Raw genomic sequence first — 23530 nt, forward strand, 5'->3', positions numbered from 1 at the left:
TCTTTCCGACGACACCAATTTCAAAAGAATCGGACCAAAACTGTAGTAGAAGATAGGAAAAAAACTGAAAAACCTTCACGTTAGTATACTACGCTCGAGGATGACGCCCAGATGTCGCCAACCCCACATCATGTAGCCATGCCCCTAAGGTTGACAAATTTCACGGCCCTGTAGATACACGTACACCCGTTGCCTTTCTACAAGAGTTCTTCTACGCGCCCACATTTGCTGCCAGCCAGCCAGCCAGCCAGCCAGCCAGCCAGCCAGCCAGCCAGCCAAAGTGAGATTAAAAGCTACTTTTTACAAAAAAAAATTTTTGCAAAAATGCGCTAAAAATAAAAATACGGAAGCCAGAGCAACAATATTCAAATTAATTAATATGACAGCCAGATCTTTATTTGTTTAAACAAGCTATTTTGGTTGCATAAAATTAGGCGCCTTTCAGAAGAGATTTTGTCATTTAAAAGTAGAGATAGGGGGAAAACAATACACGTAAATCGCTATGTCTACTTTTTAATAAAGAGCACTGTAGACCAAAGCATCGGGGGGAGGGGGGGGGGCACCCCCAGACCCCCGGTAACGCTCTCCCTCAGGACTCTCAGACTAGTTTTTCTGAAAAGACCTATTGTATTGAACATAGTTCCCGGTAGGCCGTCGGACAAAAAAGGTTCGATAAATCACTGCACTCTGATCCTCGGTGCCTTCATAGTTTCTGCACATGACAATATATACTGGGGGGGGGGGGGCGGGGCTCCATATACAATGGTTCAATTGGCATTACCAAAACGCGTAAGAATTTTCAGGGAAAATCAAGTCATTCTTTGCGGGAGATCGGAGCGGGGGGGGGGGGGGTAAGATCCCCCAGAACATAGTACCGGGGGAGCCTGGGGGTCTGGACTATCCCCCAGTAGAAAGAAACCCTCCCCTCGATATTCTTATGGTTTCTGGAAATGCTAACGGAACCACTGTATGCTGGGACGTAATCCATATTCCCCTTGACCCCCCGGTAACACCTTCTCCCAAACACACTGTGTAGCCTTCAGGACTCGCATAATAGTTTTTCTTCAAAGAGGTATTGTATTGATAATAGTACCGGGGGGTCTGGCCATCTGGAATACCCCTCACTAGAGAGAGTCCTCGGAAAAGGAAGGTTCGATAAATCATTTTTTTCTGACCCTGGGTACTCTCATGGGTTTTGGAAATGGCAATGGAACCACTATAGGTATCCGGGGGGGGGGGATTATTCCATACAGTGGTTCTATTAGCTCCATTCAGCCCTCGGGGCTCTCATAATGGTTTTTACCCAAAATCGTCCTGAAAACTTCATTTTCATGCCTACTATCTGTCCGGAAATTTTAGTTTCCATGACAGAGGCAGAGCAGACTACGTTTCCTGCCGCACCGTGACTTTACCGGCATTTGTGACTTTTCCAAATGTGTATAATGACTCCTGTCATCACTGACAGATTGACATTAATCAAAAGTTCCATATAAAAATTGAAATTTTACATTAAAATACGATTTCGAGTAAAATTTAATACAAAATTCGTCAGTAAAATGACATTACCTGACTCGGAAATTAAAGCACTCTGCCCCAAAGGGACCTCGCACTTCAATTTAATCCTCGCTAGTAATGTATCATTTTCCGGACTTTTATGTAAATAACTATTTTGGAAAATATGGGATCCTGTTCAGCAAAAAAAGTATTGGGTAGAAGATAATACCCAGCAGAGAGTATACAATACCCCCCCCCCCCCAGTAAAAAGAGTCCTCGGAAAAGAAGGATTTATACTGGGAGGTGCCACCCAGATCGTCTGGAAACACCCTCTTCCGCAAAATGTTTAGCCCTCAGGACCCTCATAATAAGTTTTTCTGCTAAGAAGTATTGTATAGTACTAGTACCGGGAGGCCTGTGGGTCTGGAGCCCCCCCTTCCCTCCACCCACCCACCAGAAGTAGCCGTCGGCAAAGGATTATTAAACGCTCGGTATTGTTATAGGTTCTGGAAATGCCAATGGAACAACTGTACGCTGGGAGAGGGGGGAGGGGGGATACACCATATTTCCATATCACCCGATAACACTTTTCCCACAAAACGTTTAACCCTCGGTATTCTCAAAATAGTTTATCGTCACCTCCACGTAGAGAAAGCCTTCTCAAAAGAAAGGTTCGATAAACCATTTCCCTCTGACCTTCGGCATTGTTGTGGGTTCTGGAAGTGCCAATGGAACCACTGTATGCTGTGGGAGGGGGAAGAGGGGGATACTCCATACCTCCAAATCACTCGGTAACACTTTCTCCCGCAAAATGTTTAGCCCCTAGGACTCTGATAATAATTTATCGTCAAAGAACTGTCGTATAGAACATAGTACCGGGGGGCTTGGGGGTTTGGATTACCCCCTCCCTCCGACACCAAAAACAGCCCTCAGAAAAGGTAACTCATTTTCCTCAAACTCTTGGTATTCCAATCATTTCTAGAAATACCAATGGAACCACTGTATGCTGGGGGGGGGGGGGGGGTTTCGTGCTCACTTCACTGGAATTTCTTGAAGATCTCTAGGAATTTTCTTAAACTCCTCTTAGATTCCTTTTAGAATCCATAGGATGAAATAGCTTACGTAACATAACAATCACATTTTAATTAGAACTAGGACAAAACAGCGCCACAGTAGTAATTGTATATAAACTCTTAAACAAATAAAAAAGTCCTGGAAGTAAAACCAATTTGTTCAATTACCTACTCAACGGTGGTATGAGGAACGGTCTACAATATGGTACGAGTGACGGTGTACCACTCGCATCCAAAACCTTCTCAATCTCTCTTCCCAAAGATTGCAACCCTCAAATCAAGTAATCAAGATTTGTGCAGGACTTAATCTTAAAGACGTTTTGGAGGTCTTCTATGAGCTGTGAAAAGAACCCTGAAGAGTTATTAGAAAATGCTTAGACGGAATTTATTTTGTTCTTAATGGTAAAATGCAGCTTCAGAGTGGAGCTCAATTTATTTCAATCAATGTCGAGCTTCTTGAACGATCCACCTATGCCGATTCCTAAGTCCGTATCCATGTAGGATGGCCGTCGGTCACGTAGACTTTCGTTTGAAACGAGACTTTCTTGTTCCACGAAGAAATCCGCGTACTCAGCGTACGACTTGTGCATGTTTTCTAACATTGAAAGAATCCATTATCGATAACGGCAAGGTGTGCTCACCGTACAACTCCTTGGTAGTGGGGCCTTTGCCACCTACATCGGCAGGAAGTAGTTCTAGTGGTAGAAACTTGCACAAAGGATCGTATGAGTCGTGAAAATGCAACTGAAATCGGAAAATAAGCGATGATAACGTGAAGACGAACTTACCAAACATGAGAGCTCCTTCTTCACGAAGGGCTTCATGAGTGGCTTGACCAGTTTAACAATGCCACCCACGGTTATGACGTGAAGGCCTATGAGTCTGATAGGTAACGCCTCCTACATGCAGGAAATACACAAATAATAACAAAAGCACTTCATCCTCACCTGTACGTACAACATAATTCTTCTGGCCGTTGTGATATCGATCTTCAAAGCATGCGAGACCGTAGCGGCCCTCAAGTCAAAGACTAACACACAACCATCGAACGTACCTTTCTGCATCAGCTCTAATATGAAGCACATATCCAAGACTTTAAATACCCCCTTTGCCCAAAACCTATCCACGTCCGTATTGCATAAGCGTGTAGAAGAAGCCTACAAATTGGATTATAAGATGTGTATTGGAAGTAAAGCGCATTACGATACTCCCATATGGCTTCTCAGTGTCGGATCCTTTGGATTTCGATTCTCAAAGAAATCGGACCACGCGCCTTTGTAAGTGAAGAACCTTTCAATCGTGGCCTTGGTCTGCTCCATGCTCCAATAACAGCTGTGGAGGAAAATCGCCAACTGTAGATCTGAAAGTATCAACTGAGATGGTCACTTTAAATGATAGCCCTACCAGACAACGGCGGAAGGTGCGATTGCTTCTGAACCCACCCTTGAAGGGATTTCACGTCGTCCACGTGCAAATCTTTGTTTTTCTTGTACTCATCTTCCACATCTAAGTACGAACTTCATTTTTTTGCCTTCGAAATTGGGTTTGTATCTTGTTCAGTAAACAACATATCATCACAATGGGAACATAAAATTAATTCATGTGAACCTTGCACGACTGTTTCACAACTAACACTATCAGTGTATCACGTTTCGTATAGACCTCAATATTTTCACAACAAGTAGGACGTGGATAACTTAATTTAGAGTACTCAAAAGCACATAGTTCCTACTCACCAGTTTCTTCAAACTGACCTCAAGATTTTGGGAGGCCTGGACTACGGTATGGTGCCGATGATTCGTTAGACGAGCAAACTTTTGGAGGCCTCTGGTAAATGTAAGTGAAAAGCTCGTAATTATGGATAAGGTGGAGAACATCCTGAGGATCGAAATTGGATTGGAGCAATTACTAATGAAAGTGAAGATCGAGTAGGTTTCTAGAAGGCCATGAGAAGACGGGGATTGAAAGAAGGGGTGAATGTTTAGAAAGATGGTTAAAAAGGTTGAAATAACGGAGAGAACCGAAGAGATCGCGAAAATCGAGTGGATCGAAAGGTAGAGGATTCAAATCCGATGAAGGGAATGGGCTTAAGATATCAAGGAAATGGAAAGCTGGAGAAGATTAAGAGAATTGAGGGAGGCTTGAGAAGATTGAGGATCAGGGTGAGAGAGTCAAAGAAATCGAGAAAATTGAAAGGAATGAAGTAAATCCATAGGATAGCAAGGAAGGTAGATAGGATCTAGATTGTAATTAAAGCACAAAACCAATCCCCATAGATTTATTTATTTATTTATTTATTTAAATCTATGGGGATTGGTTTTGTGCGTTAATTACCATTTTATTAAGACAGATAAAATCGATCGGATTGGGGTGTCAGAGGATCAGGAGAAGGGGAAATGTGTGGAAGGCGCAAATAGTAATCTATACCTCCTCGATTGTTTCCATTCCTTAAATCTCCCCGATTCTCTCGACATTTTTCGTCTTCTCGCTCCTCTTTTGATTTCCTCTATTCAACATCTGCAATCGTTGCCCGTCCACCTCTTTCATTTCTACGCGCCTCGCCAACATTTTTCTTTTGTCAAAAGTGTGGGCTTCACATTTCAATCATTCTATCTAGCCTACTCTTTCAATCCCATCTATCCTTTCAAGCCCAGTGCCCACCTGATCTGTGAACTTTTGAGACAACTTCGTCGATCTTCTCCCATTTTTGATCATAACAATATTCCTCAGGTTAATCTATCTTCAGTTTTCTCCATCTTCTCAACGTCCTCCAGAATCCAGAATCTGAGGAATCTAAAGAATATGAAGGAAACGAAAGTTCTGACGGTTCTGACGGTTCTAAAGGAGCTGAATTATCTGAAGGACCTGAAGAGCCTGAAGAGTCTAAAGAGTCTGAAGAGTCTGAAGAGTCTGAAGAATCTGAAGAATCTGAAGAATCTGAAGAATCTGAAGAATCTGAAGAATCTGAAGAATCTGAAGAGTCTGAAGAGTCTGAAGAGTCTGAAAGGGTTTGAAGGATCTGAAGAATCTGAAGAATCTGAAGAATCTGAAGAATCTGACGGATTTGAATGATCTGACGGATCTGAAGGATCTGAGGAATCTAAGAAGTCTGAGGAATCTGAAGAATCTGAAGAATCTGAAGAATCTGAAGAATCTGAAGAATCTGAAGAATCTGAAGAATCTGAAGAATCTGAAGAATCTGAAGAGTCTGAAGAGTCTGAAGAGTCTGAAGGGTTTGAAGGATCTGAAGAATCTGAAGAATCTGAAGAATCTGAAGAATCTGACGGATTTGAATGATCTGACGGATCTGAAGGATCTGAGGAATCTAAGAAGTCTGAGGAGTCAAGAGTCTGAGGAATATGAGTAATCTGAGGAATTTGGGGATCAGGAATCCGAAGAATCCGAAGAATCCGAAGAATCCCTAGAATCCGAAGAATCCGAAGAATCGGACGAATCCGAAGAATCCGAAGAATCTGAAGAATATGAATAACCTGAAGAATCTGAATAATCTGAAGAGTGAAGAGTCTGAAGAGTCTGAAGGGTTTGAAGAGTCTGAAGAGTCTGAAGAATCTGGAGGGTGTAATCATATCATTCATCTCTCAATACTCTTCACCCTCTACATCTTCTCTTGATCGTCCCGATCTCCTCAATACCTTCTTCTCCTTGATCTTACCATTTTTCCCTATCCTCCTTGTCCTCTCTATTAGCTTTATCTTTTCTATCTCCTAGATTCATTTTCCCTTCTCCTGATTCTCGAGATCTTCTCATCCTCCTTTATTTTTCGATACCCTGGATTCCATCGATCTACTCTACACTCAAACCTCGGGCTATTTTTGCAACTCTTTCTATATCCTCCATCGACAGATCCACATTCTCAGGTCTTTGTCTCTGCTCTGCATTGTTTCGATTCTTTTTAACCCTGTGGATCTCGTCTGTCCCCTCCATCTCACGACTTCTTCGCCCTATTCGACCGTCTTTTTCCGATTGTCTCGGCGTTCTAGACAGATCTTTTTGATTCTCTCGATTCTTCCAATTCCTTCGACCCTCTCTATCCTTTTTCTTGATACCCTCTATATCCTCTTTTATTCCGACAATATGCTCGATTTTCTCGATCATTTCAACCTTCTCGGATCCTCGACTTTGTCCGTACGCCTCCACTGTGTGTCCTTTCAATGCTCTGGCTCTCTTCTATACTCTGAATTCTGGTTATCCTCTCTTCTTTTCATCTTCTTTCTCGGCTATATCCCTAAGTTTTAGGCTCCTCTTTCGATCTCCTCTGTATCCGAGATCCTCGTAGTCCCCTCCGTTTCTTCACCAAAGGAGAGCTCCTTTGAACGAGAACGGTTTGAGTAGAGGCAAGAGGATTTGGAAAATCTCGAAGATCTAAATAGTAAATAAAAACGGTCGATCGAAGGGAGAGAGAGCCGATAATGATGACAAGTTCGAGGCGATAGAACTGACAGAAGCTTCAAGAGAATCTAGAAGATCGAGAGTATCGAGAGGATTGAGAAGATCGCGAAGATGGAGAAAATCGACAGCCAGAGATTCGTGAAGGCCGAGGAATTAAAGCGATAAAAAAGAAAGTGGGTTCAGAAGATTGTGAAAGTAAACGCATTTATTTTGTTCTTAATTGTAAAAGGCTGTTTCAATGGAGCAGCGAAGCTTCCTCCATAGCGCACTATGTTTTAATCAATGTCGAGCTTCTTGAACGATCCACCTATACCGATTCCTAAATCCTCATCCATGTAGGATGGCCGTTGATCACGTAGACTTTCGTTTGAAACGAGACTTTCTTGTTCCACGAAGAAATCCGCGTATTCAGCGTACGACTTGTGCATGTTTTCTAACATTGAAAGAATCCATTATCGATAACGGCAAGGTGTGCTCACCGTACAACTCCTTGGTAGTGGGGCCTTCGCCTCCTACATCAGCAGGAAGTACTTCTCGTGGTAGAAACTTGCACAAAGATTCGTATGAATCGTGAAAATGCAACTGAAATGCGAATATAAGCAATAATAACATGAAGATGAACTTACCAAACTCGCGAGCTCTTTCTTCAGGAAGGGCATAATGAGTGGCATGAACAGTTTAACAACGCCAGCCATCGTTATGACGTGAATGCCTGAGAGTCTGACAGGTAACGCCTCCTACGTAAACGAAATCAACAAATAATAACCAAAGTGCTTCACCCTCACCTGCACGTACAACATAATCCTTCTGGCCGTTGTGATATCGATCTTCAAAACGTGCCCGACGGTAGCATCCTTCATGTTAAACACTAATACACAACCATCGGACGTACCTTTCTGCATCAGCTCTAACGTGATACACATATCGATAAGTTTAAATTCCTCCCTTGCCGAAAACCTATCCAGGTCCGTATTCATAAGCTTGTAGAAGAAGATCTTGTGGTTTTCCGGCGTAGGGTTAGGAAGAAAGGTGCACAGTCTACAAAATGGATTGAACATCAGATGTACATTGGTAGTAAAGCACATTACGACACTGCCATGTGGCTTCTCACTGTCGGATCGTTTGGATTTCGATTGGCAAAGAAATCGGACCACGCGCCTCTGTAGGTCAGAAACTTTTCAATCGCGCACTTGGTCTGCTCCATGCTCCAATAACAGCTATGGAGGAAAATCGCCAACTGTAGATCTGAAATTATCAACTGAGATGGCCGCTTTAAATGATAGTCCTACCAGACAACGGCGGAAGGTGCGGTTGCTTCTGAATCCACCCTTGAAGGGATTTCACGTCGTCCACGTGCAAATCTTTATTTCTCTTGTACTCATCTTCAACGTCTACGAATTTCATATTTTTACCTTTGAGATTGGGCTTGTATCTTGTTCAGCGTACGTAATTTACACACGTATCACAATAGGAACAAAATTAATTTATGTGAACCTTGTACTTTCGCAACTAACCGTATCAGTGTATTGCGTTTCGTATGAACAACAATATTTTCGCAACATTGGACTATGGTAGGTTGCGGAGAGGGAAGATAGGAGGTGCATATCCGATTATGGGAATGGGATAAGGGTGTCGAAAGTAAGAATAATAATAAGCGCACCCCAATCTTGTATGGGCTCACGTTCGTAGCTCATTAAGAATTCAATTTAACTTCGCTCGCTATTCAAATATCGCCCGAGATCCATTTTCTGAACCCGTCGACCTCGAATAGCGTACCTGTTTAAACGTACTCGGCTTTAAACAGAACGGAACGCAACTCTTAGGTTCGAAGAGATCGTGACAACCGCGGTGCCTTTCTCCAATACGTTTCTTGTTATACCTAGACATACTTATGCTCATGTTTGCTATGAAGCGGTATATTTGTAAATTTTCTAAAGTTTGACAAGGTACAAATTCAAAACTCAATTGTACCTGTTACGGCGTCGATGCGACAGAGAAGATAGAGAAGAGTTACAGATTCGATTCGGGGTGGGGGAGGGGTAGGCTTTTGTAAGAAGACTTTTTAGAGCCTTTAAATCAGGGCCTAAGAGACGCTTCGGGATTTCAATATTAAGTACCTTTAAGGTTCAAATTAGAAAATCAATGTCTCAATAGAGAACTGGGGACACCGGTGAAGACCTTTGAAGAGCAAACGTAAAGGCTTTTAGTGATAAAAACCAATGAAGTCACTTAGACTTTTAAACATTCCTAAAGCTCGTTGCAGACCTTGACATGCGTTATATAAGTACATGAGTCTCGTACAGGGTCCCAAAATCCCTGCAAAATTCACCGTGTAAGTACTATAAGACCTTCAAAAACGACTAAAGGCCTGTTGCAAAATCAAAATTAATCTTAGACGGCCACAGAACCCATTGAAGAGGGGAAGCATGATGTTCATAGACTCCTGATGAACAATAAGGTTTCTTAAAGGCGTTTGAAAGTCCTTAGTGTTTGCTGCAAAGGCTCACAAAAACTTTTGTAGACCTTGTACCGGTTTTGAAACTGTTTTAAAATCTTCAAAACTAATTAAGGGGATCTTATAGAGCCTTAGATACCTTTAAAGGCCCGTCAAAACTCTTGTCCCTCAAAATTTACATCTCACTTACTCATAAGGGTTAATAAAGGCTCTAAGTCCCTCGAAATGGTTAATGGCTTGTTTGAGAAGCAATGTCTCACTAGAGGGCCCAAGAGACCATTGAGGACCTTTGGAATTAGGTGACTCATGGGGGTTCTTAAGTTGCCATTAGAGAACAATAAATCTCCTTAAAAGCTTCTAAGGGTTCCTAATATATATAGAAGAAATTTGTATTGACCCTTTACCCTTGACCCTGGACCCCTGACCCCTGACCCTTGACCCCTAACCACTTACCCTTAACCCCTTATCCCTGACCGCTGACCGCTGACCCTTGACCCTTTGACTCTTGACCCTTGACCGTCGACCCTTGACCCTTGACCTTTGACCCTTGACCCTTTCAATCAATGGTCAGGGCATTGATTGAAATTTCGACCTAAAATTCTGACAGCGCCAATCGATAGCGCTGGCCGAGACCTTTCCAACGAGGGGTCGGAAGGCACATCTACGACGCACCGTTCTCGAGATATTACGGTTGTCAGAATTTTTGGCCGAAATTTCAAACCGTAATATCTCGAGAACGGTGCGTCGTAGATATGCTTTCCGACCCCTCGTTTGAAAGGTCTCGAGCAGCGCTATCGATAGGCGCTGTCAGAATTTCGACAAAAAATTCAAAAGGTTGTAACTTTCCGGTCGATCTGAAAAAATTTTTTTTTCGGGCCAAAAAAAAGGCAGTGTATAAACCTTCCTTTTTTACTAAAAATTGACTGCACCAAAATTTCTCGGGAAAAAACTTTTTCTTATTAATTTTGGTGCGTAGAATCCAAAACGATTCCTACTTTTTCGATTAGACGTCTCAATCAAAAATTATGGGCAAATACAAATTTCGGCAAAAAAATTCAAAAGGCTGTAACTTTTGATCTAGTAGCTCGATCTTAGAACTGTTTGAAATTATGGACTCTACAGCCCACATTCTATAAGATCATATTTTTTTCCGGTCGATCTGAAAAATTTTTTTTTTCGGGCCAAAAAAAAGGCAGTAGCAGTAACCTTCCTTTTTTACTAATAATTGACTGCACCAAAATTTCTCGGGAAAAAACTTTTTCTTATTAATTTTGGTGCGTAGAATCCAAAACGATTCGTACTTTTTCGATTAGACGTCTCAATCAAAAGTTATGGGCAAAAACAAATTTCGGCAAAAAATTCAAAAGGCTGTAACTTTTGAACTAGTAGCCCAATCTTGGAACTGTTTGAAATTATGGATTCTACAGGCCACATACTATAAGAATTCTGACAGCGCTGATCGAGACCTTTCCAACGAGGGGTCGGAAGGCATATCTACGACGCACCGTTCTCGAGATATTACGGTTTGAAATTTCGACCAAAAATTCGGACACGCGTTTCTTCATGTTCGCTATGATGCGGTATATGTGTAAATTTTATTATGTTTTACAAAGCGGCTACCTATTACAGGATCGAGGGTACAGAGGAGATAGAGAAAGGTTACAAGTTCGGTTGTGGAAGGGAGCGGGGGGAAAGTTGTTAAAGTTTTGGTGGGTGATGGGAAAAGACCTCCTCAACCATAATGTTCCCTTGGTAGCTAGACAAGACAAACTTTACAAGAATTTTTTAACTGATAATCCATGTATTAGGAGCAGAACACCTCCTTGCACATTAGATTCTTCTGATACAAGATATCTAAAGATTTAAAGGGAAATCTGGCGTTGAAGATGTTTGAGGGTCATGGGAAAAGACCTCCACGACAATCATGTTCTCCTGGTAACCAGACAAATTTTATAAATATTTTGTAACATATACTTCCTATATTAGGAGCAGAAACAGCTCCTCGCACATTATAGTCTACTGATAAAAAATTTGCAAAAAATTTAAGACGAAGTTTGGCTTTGGAATGTTTTGGTGGGTGATGGGAAAAGACCTCCTCAACCGTCACGTTCTCCTGGTAGCTAGACAAACTTTACCAGCATTTTTTAACTGATTGTCCATGTATTAGGAGCAGAAACACCTCTTTGCACATTAGATTCTCCTGAGGCCAAATGATGATCTGAGTGCCGGCGTACGGCGGAATAAGGGGTAACGAAAAGGCGGACGAGCTGGCTCTCGAAGGCGGTGGTGGGTTCTACGTCGGGCTCCAGCCTCCCTTGTGCCCTCGGATGTCAGTGGTACAACCTCTCAACGCCCTCCATTAGTGTCTTTAGGACCGAGAAATGTTCCCAGAAAATGATAGCGAATATTGAGAAGTTTTAAAGGATCCCAGCCACCCCTCCACCTTTTCAGTCCGATCAGGCCAACATTTTCGATCTTTCTGTTCATTTCAACTTTGAAAGTGCCTTCTAGATAGCGTCTCAATTGTTTGCACCCTCCCCAACGCCTTGATCCCCACGATCCTATAAAATCTTTGGATTCCATGGATTTTCTTGATCGGGGCACTCTTGATGGTTTTACCCTCCAAGCCTTCATCATATTCGTAAGCCCTGTTCAGTCCTCTCGCTTTTTTAGACTGACTTGACCTTCTACTTTCTCGATTAAGTCAATCTTTTGACTGTACCTACCTTCTAAACCATCTTGATCTTCCCCGTTCCTCCTGATTCTCTCTTTCTTCACTAACGATAGTCTTCAACAATGCATCCGAAATCTTCAGAGTTCAAAAGTTCTTTTTGAGATTTTTGAGCAGGCAAATTTGGAAACATTCCAGCTTCAGCATGAAACCTGAAAACCTTTTGAAAACGTGTTGGACTGTGAAAACGGTTAAAATTTAGAAAGCTCCAATCATTTATTTCGTTCTCAATGGGAAAAGGAAGAGAGGCCTCTTCCACAGCGCATTTTAGTTTAATCAATGTCGAGCTTCTTGAACGATCCACCTATCCCGACCCCCAAATCCTTATCTATATAGGATGGCCGGCCATCACGTAGGCTTTCGTTCGAAACGAAGCTTTCTTGTTCCACGAAGAAATCCGAATAGTCAGTGAACGACTTTTGCATGTCTTCTAAAATGGAAACGATCCATTGGTGGATAATGGCAAAACGTGCTCACCGTGCAACTCCCTTGTCGTCGGCCCTTTGCCACCTAGATCAGCAGGAAGTATTTCCCGTGGTAGAAACTTGCACAAAGACTCGTATGAGTCGTGAAAATGCAGCTGAAATCGGAACATAAGCAACGATGACTTGCAAATGCACTTACCAAAGTCAAGAGCTCCTTCTTCATGAAAGGCTTGACGAGTGGCATGAGCAGGTTAACAATTCCGGCCATGGTTATGAAGTGAAGACCTTTGAGTCTGACTGGTAAGGCTTCCTGCGTGCACAACATTAGCAACTAACAAAAGTCCTTGGCCATCACCTGCAGGTACAACATAATTCTTCTGGTTGCTGTTATATCGAACTTCAAGGCGTGCGCGACCGTAGCTTCCCTCAAATCGCAAACTAACACGCAACCATCGGACGTACCTTTCTGCATCAGCTCCATCATCATACACATATCGAAGATTTTAAACTCCTCCTTTGTTGCAAACCTCTCCACGTCCGAATTCATAAGCTTGTAGAGGACGATCTTGTAGTTTTCCGGCGTAGGGCTAGGAAGAATGGCGCATAGTCTACAAAATGGATTCAATATCAGATGTAAATTGTAAAGTAGACCTCATTACGATGTTTCCATGTGACTTTTCACTGTGGAGTTGTTTGGATTTTGATTCGCAAAGAAATCGGACCACGCGCCTCTGTAGGTGAAAAACTTTTCAATCGTGGTCTTGGTCTGTTCCATGCTCCAATAGCAGCTATGGAAGAAAATCGCCAACTGCAGGATCTGAAAGTAACCATTCAGATGATCACCGACTTTGAGTCGTAACTCCACCGGATACTGGCGGAAGGTGTGGTTGCTTCTGAACCCACCCTTGGAGGGTGTTCAGGTCGTCCTCGTGCAAATCTTTATTTCTCTTATACTCATCCTCCAAGTCTACCATATTTTTGCCTTTAAAATTGGGTTTGTATATTATTAAGCGTACTTACTATAACTGCGTAATCAACACAAGCATCGCAATAGTTAGGACATACGGACCTTGTACGGCTGTTTCACAACTAACCGTATATCTAATATCTATGTATCGTTTCCTATAAACAAGTGGGCCATGGGAATAAACAAAAGGTCTTCATAAAGTGACCACGTGGTGGCTTAGGGAACGTTCAGGTCTTATCCAGCAAAGCATTTTTACCTCCCACTTTCTGCCTCAAGATGATAAAAGACTTGGACTACGGTTTGCCAAAGATTCGTTGGAAGAATAAACTTTTGGGGTGGTTTTCGCTGGTAAATATAAGCCTCCTCAGAGGCGCTTTTACATTTCAAAATGTGGAAATAATGGAGAGAACCGAAGAGATCAAGAAGCTTTTCTGGGCTCGCCTTTTTCCCTTAGGCGCTATCTAAAGATCTTCTGGCCACGTTTTCTTCTCTTAGGCGTCTTACAAAGCTTTTTCGGTGACACCCCCATATTTTATTTCCGCATCGTCTTCTCTTAGGCCCTTCCAAAGCTATTTTGGCCACGTCCTTTTTCCTTAGGCTCCTTCTCAAACCTTTCAGGCCACGCTCCCTTCACTAAGGCACCTTCTAAAGCTAGAAAAATTTTACAAGAATTTTCTAATTAATTCATCGTATATTAGGAGTTAAACCTCCTCGCACATTATGCTCCCCTGATACAAAATTTGTAAACAGTTAAAACGAATTCTGACGTTGACAGTTGTTTGTGGGTGATGGGAAAAACCTCCTCAACCATCATGTTCTCCTGCTAGCCAGACAAATTTTATAAAAATTTCGTGTGTTAGGAGTGGAAACACCTACCCGCACATTATCTCCTGATACAAAATTTGTAAAAGTTAAGGCGAAATTTGGCTTTGAAATGTTTTTGTGAGTGATGGGAAAAGGCCTTCTCAACCATCATGTTCTCCTGGTAGCCAAACAAACTTTACAAGAATTTTCTAACTGATAGTCCATGTATTAGGAGCAGAAACACCTCCTTGCACATTACATTCCCCTGATACAAAACATGTAAAAATTTAAAAAGAAATCTGGCGTTGAAAGATGATTAAGTGTCATGGGAAAAGACCTCCACAACCATATGTTCTCCTGGTAGCCAGGCGCATTTTACAAGATTTTTCTAACAGATACTTCGTGTATTAGGAGCAGAAACATCCACCTCGCACGTCATATTCTCCTGATACATAATTTGTAAAAGTATACAGCGAAATATAGAGTTGGAAAGTTTTTGTTTGTGATGGGAAAATACATCCTCAACCATCATGTTCTCCTGGTAGCCAGTCCAGAACATTTTTGTAAAATTTTGTCTGGATACCAGGAAAACATAATGGTTGAGGTGGTCTTTTCCCATTACCCACAAAAATATTTCACAGTCAAATTTCGTTTTAAATCTGTTCCAATTTGCTATCAGGAGGTTATAATGTGCGAGAAGGTGTTTCAGCTCGTAATACACGAAGTGCCAATCAGAAAATCCTTGTAAAATTTTGTCTGGCTACCAGGAGAACATAATGGTTGAGGTGGTCTTTTCCTATTACCCCCAAAAATATTTCAGTCAAATTCCGTTTTGAATCTTTTCCAATTTGCTATCAGGAGGTTATAATGTGCGAGGAGGTGTTTCAGGTCCTAATACACGTAGTGCCAATCAGGAAATTCTTGTAAAATTTTGTCTGGCTACCAGGAGAACATAATGGTTCAGGAGGTCGTTTCCCATCACCCACAAAAATATTTCAAAGCCAAATTTCCTTTAAATCTTTTCCAATTTGATATCAGGAGATTATAATGTTCGAGGAGGTGGTTCAGCACCTAATACACGAAGTGCCAATCAGAAAATTCTTGTAAAATTTTGACTGGCTACCATGAGAACATAATAGTTGAGGAGTTCTTTTTCTATCACCAACAAAAATATTTCAAAAACAAATTTCGTTTTAAATCTTTTCCAATTTGGTATTAGGAGTTTTTAATGTCCGAGGAGGTGTTTCAGCTCCTAATACACGACGTGCCATTCAGAAAATTCTTGTAAAAATTTGTCTGGCTACCAGGACAACATAATGGTTGAGTAGCTCTTTTCCTATCACCAACAAAATAATATTTCAAAGCCAAATTTCGTTTTAAATCTTTTCCAACTTGGTATCAGGAACTTATAATGTGCGAGGAGGTGTTTCAGCTCCTAATACACGAAGTGCCAATTAAAAAATTCTTGTAAAATTTTGTCTGGCTACCAGGAGAACATAATGGTTGAGGAGCTCTTTTCCTATCACTCACAAAAGTATTTCAAAGCCAAATTTCGTTTTCACTCTTTTCCAAGTTGGTATCAGGAGGTTATAATGGGCGAGGAAGTGTTTCAGCTCCTAATACACGAAGTGCCAATCAGAAAATTCTTGTAAAATTTTGTCTGGCTACCAGGAGAACATAATAGTCGAGGAGGTCTTTTCTCATCACCTACAAAAATATTTCGAAGCCAAATTTCGTTTTAAATCTTTTCCAATTTGGTATCAGGAGGTTATAATGTGCGAGGAGGTGTTTCAGCTCCTAATACACGAAGTGCCAATCAGAAAATTCTTGTAAAATTTTGTCTGGCTACCAGGAGAACATAATGGTTGAGGAGGTCTTTTCCCATCACCCACAAAAATATTTCGAAGCCAAATTTCGTTTTAAATCTTTTCCAATTTGGTATCAGGAGGTTATAATGTGCGAGGAGGTGTTTCAGCTCCTAATACACGAAGTGCCAATCAGAAAATTCTTGTAAAATTTTGTCAGGCTACCAGGAGAACATAATGGTTGAGGAGTTTTCCTATCACCCACAAAATATTTGAAAGTTTTTATCAGGAGGTTATAATGTGCGAGAAGGTGTTTCAGCTCCTAATACACGAAGTGCCATTCAGAAAATCCATTTTCCTGAACCCCTCCCACTCCTTCGAAGCTATACAACTTTTCCATTGATGACCTCAAGTTTAAGTAAGGTGGGTTTCTATGGTTCGCTTTTGCTAAGCAACGCTTAGTTTGTGTCTCAATAGCGTTGGGAAATTTTGTTGGTGAGATACTGATATCTATAATGCATGACTTGTTGTGAAATAGGCGTACAAGGTTCATCCGTTGCATATCACCAGTAACTACCTTGAACATCATTTTCTAAGGCAGTTAAAATGAAGCTGGCGAGTGTGGAAGACGAGTATCGGAAAAACAAGAATTTGCACGTGGACGACGTGAAATCCCTTCAAGCATGGGTCCAAAAGCAACCGCATCTGCCTCCAGTGTCCGGTAGGGCCCAAAGTTAGTGCACATCCTGATGTATTCCTTCCAGATCTACAGTTGGCGCTTTTTCTCCATAGCTGCTACTGGAGCATGGAGCAGGCGAAGACCACCATCGAAAAATTCCTGACCTATAGAGGGGCGTGGCCCGATTTCTTCGCCAATCGAAATCCAAACGATCCCAAAGTGAGAGCCGATATGAAAGTGACGTAAGGCGGTCCACTTCCCTCTCACCTTAATTACCGAAGATGTTGTAGGCTCGCCTCTTTTCTTCCCAGTACCACGGCGGAGAACTACAAAATTGTCTTCCATAGGCTGATGGACAGCGATGTCGATAAGTTTACGGTGAGGGACACGCAGAAGATCTTCGACATGTGCGTGACTTTGGAGTTAATGCAGAAAGGCACATTTGACGGTTACGTGATCATCTGCGATATGAGCACTTCAACCATGGCGCACACTTTCAAAACGGACATCTTAGCAACTAAGAGGATGATGATGTACATGCAGGTCGTTGTAATGCGTCTCCTCCACGAGCGCTAATTGATCACGTTTAGGAGGCGCTCCCTGTCCGACTTAGAGGTGTCCATCTCATAACCATGTCAGCAATTAGCAACGTGCTCATGTCGATGGTTAAACCCTTCATGAAAAAGGAGCTCACGAGCTTGGTAAGTTTTTCCTCCGTGCGCCATCTCTGACCTTCCGATTTCAGTTACACTTCCATGACTCCTACGAATCCTTGTTCAAGCTTATACCACGAGAAGTTCTCCCCGCCGATGTAGGTGGCCAAGGTCCCACCACCCGGGAGCTGCACGGTGAGCATGTTCCGTTACCATCCACATTTCGATCACCTCACTTTTAGAAAACATGCAAAAGACGTTCATTGAAAATGCGGACTTTTTCGTGGAACAGGAAAGCTTCATCTCCAATGAATCGCTGCGTGACTGTCGGCCGTCGTATATGGATCAAGATTTAGGAATCGGTATAGGTGGATCATTCAAGAGACTCGACTTGGATTAAAATAAATATTACATGAACTGTACTTCTTCCTTGAAATCATAAATATTTTCATCAAGGGGGCTCTTCAGTAGCTTCTTTAATGAAAGATCCTTTTAGGTACTTGTTTAAGAAAATCCAAGGGCTTTTCAAAAGCTATTAACAATAAGCCCCAAGAGATTCCTAGGGGGAACTTCCTAGGGGGAAATTCCTAGTGTAGGCTAAGGCTCCACCACTGCTTTCAGGAGCCAGCTCGTCCGCTATTTCGATCGCCATACGCGTCTGTAAACCACACGAGACCCCCAGGTTTGAGGAACTGGCAATCTGAGTTGTTCCACTGCTCCCTGTGTCCTGGGGCACCCACTATCGTCAAAAATGTGACATACGAAACCCCACGTACGGTTGCAACTTCTACCGCTGGAGTGCCCAATACGATTCCTCATCGACACCAAGTGCTAGAAGGACCCTAGCAGGCTCCTCCCTGCGGAAAAACGCATCAAGAGCGTGGCAGTGCCATCTAGGAGCCCGTATAACACATCAATCTCCTTGGTTACCCTAGGGACGTGCCTCTAAACGTCCTCTGCAACCAGTCTGTGTTCTACTGGTCCTCACATTCGGCCACAATGGCACCCTGCGGATTCCAGAGGAACCATGCTACCCCGATGAAAGCCCCCCCCCCCTCCTCCATTTCGTCAACAACTGCACTCAATGCAGCCATAATGCACCTCGACTTAGAAGACTCAGTGATGTCCACGTCCCCTCCTTAGCGACTTGCCCATAGGTTCGTGGTGCACTCGCAAACGTAACTTCGGGTGCTCCAGAACCTCTAAGCTTCTTCTCAGGCTGCCCCGAGCTAAACCCTGGTTGTTCCCTTTGCAACCCTTATGAAATCCTTAGAATGAATCAAGGCATATTTAAAGACGGCTCCAAAAGAGTCTTTTTCTTTATGAGATCTACTCAAGATTCCTCTTCTGCCTCGCTAAGGAGCCTCTCCTAACGGACAATTCTTAAAAAATTCCTCTGGGTTACAGGGAATCTGTGGAAGGTTTTTTTGTACAGATCTTCCGAAAACATTTTGGAGAGGAACTTCAAGTGATTCCCGCAAGAAGCATCTTCCTTGTAAAATAATATACAGGGTGAAAGTTTAGTCTGGAGCACTGAATATATTTTTAGAGTCGCTTTTTTTTTAAGAAGCAAATGTAACACCAATCTACGCACTTTAAATTTGTGGTCAGTGGCGTACTTCTGCATGGTCAAAGAGGGTATTCTCTAATTTCAACCAGCTTTTACAAAAAGTTGTTTTGAAGAACTGTTCACACTGTATACAGGCCTAGGACATAGCGACTCTTACGAAACTGAAATTCTTCATGATACTTCCCTAGGTGCTCTCCATGTCTCTATGGGACCTTTTTCTAGAAAACACTAAGAGACACTTCTAAAGGGTACTGGAAAAATTCTTTCGAAGACCTTTTGAAAGGTTCTTAGGAAAACCTTAGAAGGGTCGTAACTATGAGATCTTTGTCTCTATGGGGGTTTTGTTTCAGGAAATCCATTAAGTAACTCATTGGGAAATTAGTTTCGAAAAGTCCTGCAAGATATTCCTCAGGAGATTCCTCAGGATACTCTTTACGAGAATCTTCGACTTTCATGACGATACTTTTATTTAAAAGCTCTTTGAAGGATTCCCTCCAAAACCTCCTCCAGAGACTCCCAAAGAACAGCGAGGGAGTTCCTTACAGTATACCTTAAGGAACTTGTAAAGAACCTTTTTCCCACCTTTAACGATCTCTTCAAAATCTCTTCAAGATCTCTTCAAAATCTTTTTAAAATCGCTTCAAAATTTCTTCTTCAAAATCTCTTCTGAATCTATTCAGAATCTCTCCAAAATTTCTTCTAAATCTCGGCCAAATGTCTTCAAAATCAAGGCGCGTTAAAGTTGCCTTGAAATCTCTCTAAAGTATCTTTAAAGGCTTTTCAAAATTTCTTCAAAGGCTCTTCAAAACCTTCACAAAATCACTTCAAAATCTTTTCTGAATCTCTTCACAATTTCTTCAAAACTTCTTCAAAATCTAGTCAGTCTCTTCAAAATCTCTTAAAAATCTCTAAAAATCTCTGCAGAATCTCCTCAAAAGCTCTTAAAACTCTATTTAAAGTTGTTTCGAAGTCTCTTCAAAGTGTGTACCTTCCAAAGATCTTCAGAATCTCTTCAAATTCTCTTCAAAACCGCTTCAAATTCTCCAGAATCTCTTAACTATCTCATAAAGTTCCCTTTAAAGTGGCTTCGAAGTTTCTGCAAAGTATATTCACAATCTCTTAAGAGGTTTCTTTAAATTATCTCCAAATTTTCTTCAGTCTCCACAAAATCTCTTCAAAGGCCCTTCAAAGTTCCTTCGACGATTCTCTGTTAAAATTCTTCAAGATCTCTTTCAAGTATCTTCAAGATCTTTTCAAAATTTTATCAAAATCTCTTCAGAATCTATTCTAAATCTATTCAAAAAATCTTCAAAATCTCTTTAAAGTCGTGTTAAAGTTGCTTCGAAGTCTCTTTAAAGTATCTTTAAAGGCTCTTTACAATTTCTACAAAGTCTCTTCCACAATTTCTACAAAGTCTCTTCAAAAACAGTTCAAAATCTCTTCAAAATTTCTACAAAATCATTTCAAAATGTCTTCAAAATATCAGCAGTATCTTTTCTAAATTTCTTCACAATCTCTTCAACATTTCCTAAATCTCTCGTCAAAGCCTCTTCAAATTCTCTTAAAAATCTATCAAAATATTTTCAAAATATCTGCAGAATATCCTCAAATTCTCCATTAAAACTCTATTTAAAGTTGCTTCAAAGTCTCTTCAAAACCGCTCCAAACTCTTCAAAATATCTTAAAAATTTCATAAAGGTCTTTTTAAAGTGGCTTCGAAGTTTCTGCAAAGTATATTCCCAATCTCTTTAGATTTTTCTTTATATTTTCACCGAATTGTCTTTAAAGTCTCTTCAAAAGCCCTTCAAAATCCCTTCGAGTTTTCTTTAAAATCTCTGTTAAATTTCATCAAGATCTCTTTGAAGTATCTTCAAGATCCCTTCAAAATTTTATCAAAATCTCTTCTAAATCTCTTCAAAAAATCTTCTAAATCTCTTTCAAGCCGTGGTAAAGTGGCTTCGAAGTCTCTTCAAAATATCTTTAAAGGCTCTTTAAAATTTCTTCAAAAACCCTTCAAAGTCTTCCAAATTTCTTAAAAATCTGGTCAGAAACTTGTAAAGAACCTTTTTCCACTTTACCGATCTCTTCAAAATCACTTCAAAATCTCTTCAAAATATCTTCAACGTCTCTTCAAAATCTCTTTAAAATCTCTTCAAAGTTTGATTACAATCCTTTCATAATTTTTTCTTCAAAATCCCTACAGAATCTATTCGAAATTTCTCCAAAATTTCTTCTAAATCTCGGCCAAATCTCTTCACAATCTCTTCAAAATCTCTTAAAAATCTCTCAACATTTTTTCAAGATCTCTGCAGATCTCCTCAAAAGCTCTTAAAACTCTATTTAAAGTTGCTTCGAAGTCTCTTCAAAGTATATTTAAAGGGTATTCGAAATTTCTTCAAAGTCTCTTCGTAAACCCTTCAAAGTCTCTACAAAATCACTTCAAAATGTCTTCAAGATTCCTCAAAATATCAGCAGTATCTTTTCTAAATCCCTTCATAATCTCTTCCAAATCGCTTCAAAATCTCTTCAAAGTCTCTTCAAGGTCTCTTCAAAATCTCTTCACAATCTTTTCAAAATCTCTTCAAAATCTCCTTGACATCTCTTGAAAATATCATCAAAATCCTTTCAAAATTTCTTCTTCAAAATCTCTGCAGAATCTCTTCAAAAGCACTTAAAACTCTATTTAAAGTTTCCTTGTAGTCTCTTCAAGGTATGTATCTTCCAAAGCTTTTCAGAATCTCTTCAAAATCGCTCCAAACTCTTCAGAATCTCTTAAAAATTTTGTAAAGATCCCTTTAAAGTGGCTTCGAAGTATATTCACAATCTCTTTAGTTTTCTTTAAATTTGCTCCAAAATTTCTTCAAAGTCTCCACAAAATCTCTTCAAAGGCCCTTCAAAGTTCCTTCGACGATTCTTGAAAATCTCTGTTAAAATTCTTCAAGATGTCTTTAAAGTATCTTCAAGATCTCTTCAAAATTTTATCAAAATCTCTTCAGAATCTATTCTAAATCTATTCAAAAAATCTACAAAATCTCTTTAAAGTCGTGTTAAAGTTGCTTCGAAGTCTCTTTAAAGTATCTTTAAAGGCTCTTCAAATTTCTACAAAGTCTCTTCAAAAACAGTTCAAAATCTCTTCAAAATCTCTACAAAATCATTTCAAAATGTCTTCAAAATCCCTTCAAAATATCAGCGATATCTTTTCTAAATTTCTTCACAATCTCTTCATCATTTCTTAAAAATCTCGTCACAGCCCCTTCAAATTCTCTTAAAAATCTATCAAAATATCTGCAGAATCTCCTCAAAGGCTCCATTAAAACTCTATTTAAAGTTGCTTCGAAGTCTCTTCAAAACCGCTCCAAACTCTTCAAAATATCTTAAAAATCTCATAAAGGTCCCTTTAAAGTGGCTTCGAAGTTTCTGCAAAGTACATTCACAATCTCTTTAGAGTTTTCTTTAAATTTTCTCTAAATTTTCTTCAAAATCTCCTCAAAATCTCTTCAAAGGACCTTCAAAGTTCCTTCGAGGTTCCTTTAAAATCTCTTTTAAATTTCTTCAAGGTCTCTTTGAAGCATCTTCAAGATCTCCTCAAAATTTTATTAAAATCTCTTCAGAATCTCTTCAAAACCTCTTCTAAATCACTTCTGCAGAATTTCAAAAGCTCTTAAAACTCTATTTAAAGTTGCTTCGAAGTCTCTTCAAAGTATGTATCTTCCAAAGCTCTTCAGAATCTCTTAAAAATCTCTTAAAGGTACTTTTAAAGTGGCTGAAAGTGTCCAAATTTTCATCAGTTTCCTCAAAATCGTGTTTCTTTAAAAGCTCTTTTAAATTTCTTCAAGATCTCTTCAAAATTTTGTCAAAATCTCTTCAGAATCTCTTCTAAATCTCTTCAAAAATCTTCAAAATCTCATTAATGTCGTTTTAAAGTGGCGTCGAAGTCTCTTCAAAGTATCTTTAAAGGCTCTTCAAAAACCCTTCAAAGTCTCCTCAAAATCTCTTCAAATGCTCTTCAAAGTCCCTTCGAGGTTTCTTTAAAATCTCTTTTAAATTTCTTCAAGATCTCTTCAAAATGTTGTCAAAATCTCTTCAGAATCCCTTCGAAATCTTTTCTAAATCTCTTCAAAAAATCTCCAAACTCCCTTTAAAGCCGTTTTAAAGTGGCTTCGAAGTCTCTTCGAAGTATCTTTAAAAGTTCTTCAAAATGTCTTCTAAGTATCTTCAAGGCCCCTTCAAGATCTGGTTAAGATCTCTTCAAACTTTCTTCAAAATCTCTGCAGTGTGTCTTTAAAATCTCTTCCAAATCTCTTCAAAATCTCAGCAATATATCTTCAAAATTTCTTAAAAATCTGCAATATCTTTTCAAAACATCGACAAAATTTGGTCGAAATCTCATCAATATCCCTTTAAAATCTCTTAAAAGACCCTTCAAAGTCTCTTCAAAGACTCTTCAAAATCATCCCAGCAAAA

The 23530-nt window shown here is 40.4% G+C and overlaps 4 protein-coding genes across 5 annotated transcripts; 1 reads left to right on the forward strand and 3 right to left on the reverse strand.

The window, feature by feature from the left end:
- Nucleotides 1–2927: 2927 nt before the first annotated feature.
- On the reverse strand, nucleotides 2928–5557 carry LOC116161601. Of its 2 annotated transcripts, none has more exons than XM_031475001.1 (5): nucleotides 3972–5557; nucleotides 3515–3919; nucleotides 3356–3466; nucleotides 3209–3311; nucleotides 2928–3162 (listed from the first exon to the last, which is right to left on the reverse strand). In XM_031475001.1, the coding sequence occupies exons 2-5, from the start codon at nucleotides 3650–3652 to the stop codon at nucleotides 3005–3007; spliced, it is 510 nt and encodes a 169-aa protein (XP_031330861.1). In that variant the 5' UTR covers nucleotides 3653–3919; nucleotides 3972–5557; the 3' UTR covers nucleotides 2928–3004. The 2 variants fall into 2 exon arrangements, with proteins under 2 accessions (XP_031330861.1, XP_031330860.1); XM_031475000.1 differs by having other exon boundaries at nucleotides 3515–3927.
- A 1606-nt stretch (nucleotides 5558–7163) lies between these two features.
- LOC116161600 (alpha-tocopherol transfer protein-like) lies at nucleotides 7164–8505 on the reverse strand. Its single transcript, XM_031474999.1, has 6 exons — nucleotides 8267–8505; nucleotides 8066–8222; nucleotides 7763–8015; nucleotides 7604–7714; nucleotides 7457–7559; nucleotides 7164–7410 (listed from the first exon to the last, which is right to left on the reverse strand). The coding sequence occupies exons 1-6, from the start codon at nucleotides 8379–8381 to the stop codon at nucleotides 7253–7255; spliced, it is 897 nt and encodes a 298-aa protein (XP_031330859.1). The 5' UTR covers nucleotides 8382–8505; the 3' UTR covers nucleotides 7164–7252.
- Nucleotides 8506–12435: 3930 nt separating this feature from the next.
- Nucleotides 12436–13562, reverse strand: LOC116161570 (alpha-tocopherol transfer protein-like). The gene is made up of 6 exons (XM_031474958.1): nucleotides 13461–13562; nucleotides 13248–13405; nucleotides 12944–13196; nucleotides 12788–12898; nucleotides 12641–12743; nucleotides 12436–12593 (listed from the first exon to the last, which is right to left on the reverse strand). The coding sequence occupies exons 1-6, from the start codon at nucleotides 13560–13562 to the stop codon at nucleotides 12436–12438; spliced, it is 885 nt and encodes a 294-aa protein (XP_031330818.1).
- A 3085-nt stretch (nucleotides 13563–16647) lies between these two features.
- LOC116162519 (alpha-tocopherol transfer protein-like) lies at nucleotides 16648–17952 on the forward strand. Its single transcript, XM_031476152.1, has 6 exons — nucleotides 16648–16885; nucleotides 16929–17085; nucleotides 17134–17386; nucleotides 17434–17544; nucleotides 17589–17691; nucleotides 17739–17952. Exons 1-6 carry the CDS (start codon nucleotides 16771–16773, stop codon nucleotides 17894–17896), a joined length of 897 nt encoding a protein of 298 aa, XP_031332012.1. The 5' UTR covers nucleotides 16648–16770; the 3' UTR covers nucleotides 17897–17952.
- Nucleotides 17953–23530: the final 5578 nt, after the last annotated feature.

This window comes from Photinus pyralis, unplaced genomic scaffold (assembly GCF_008802855.1).
Source record: "Photinus pyralis isolate 1611_PpyrPB1 unplaced genomic scaffold, Ppyr1.3 Ppyr1.4_LG10, whole genome shotgun sequence".
NCBI classification, from domain to species: Eukaryota; Metazoa; Arthropoda; class Insecta; order Coleoptera; family Lampyridae; genus Photinus; species Photinus pyralis.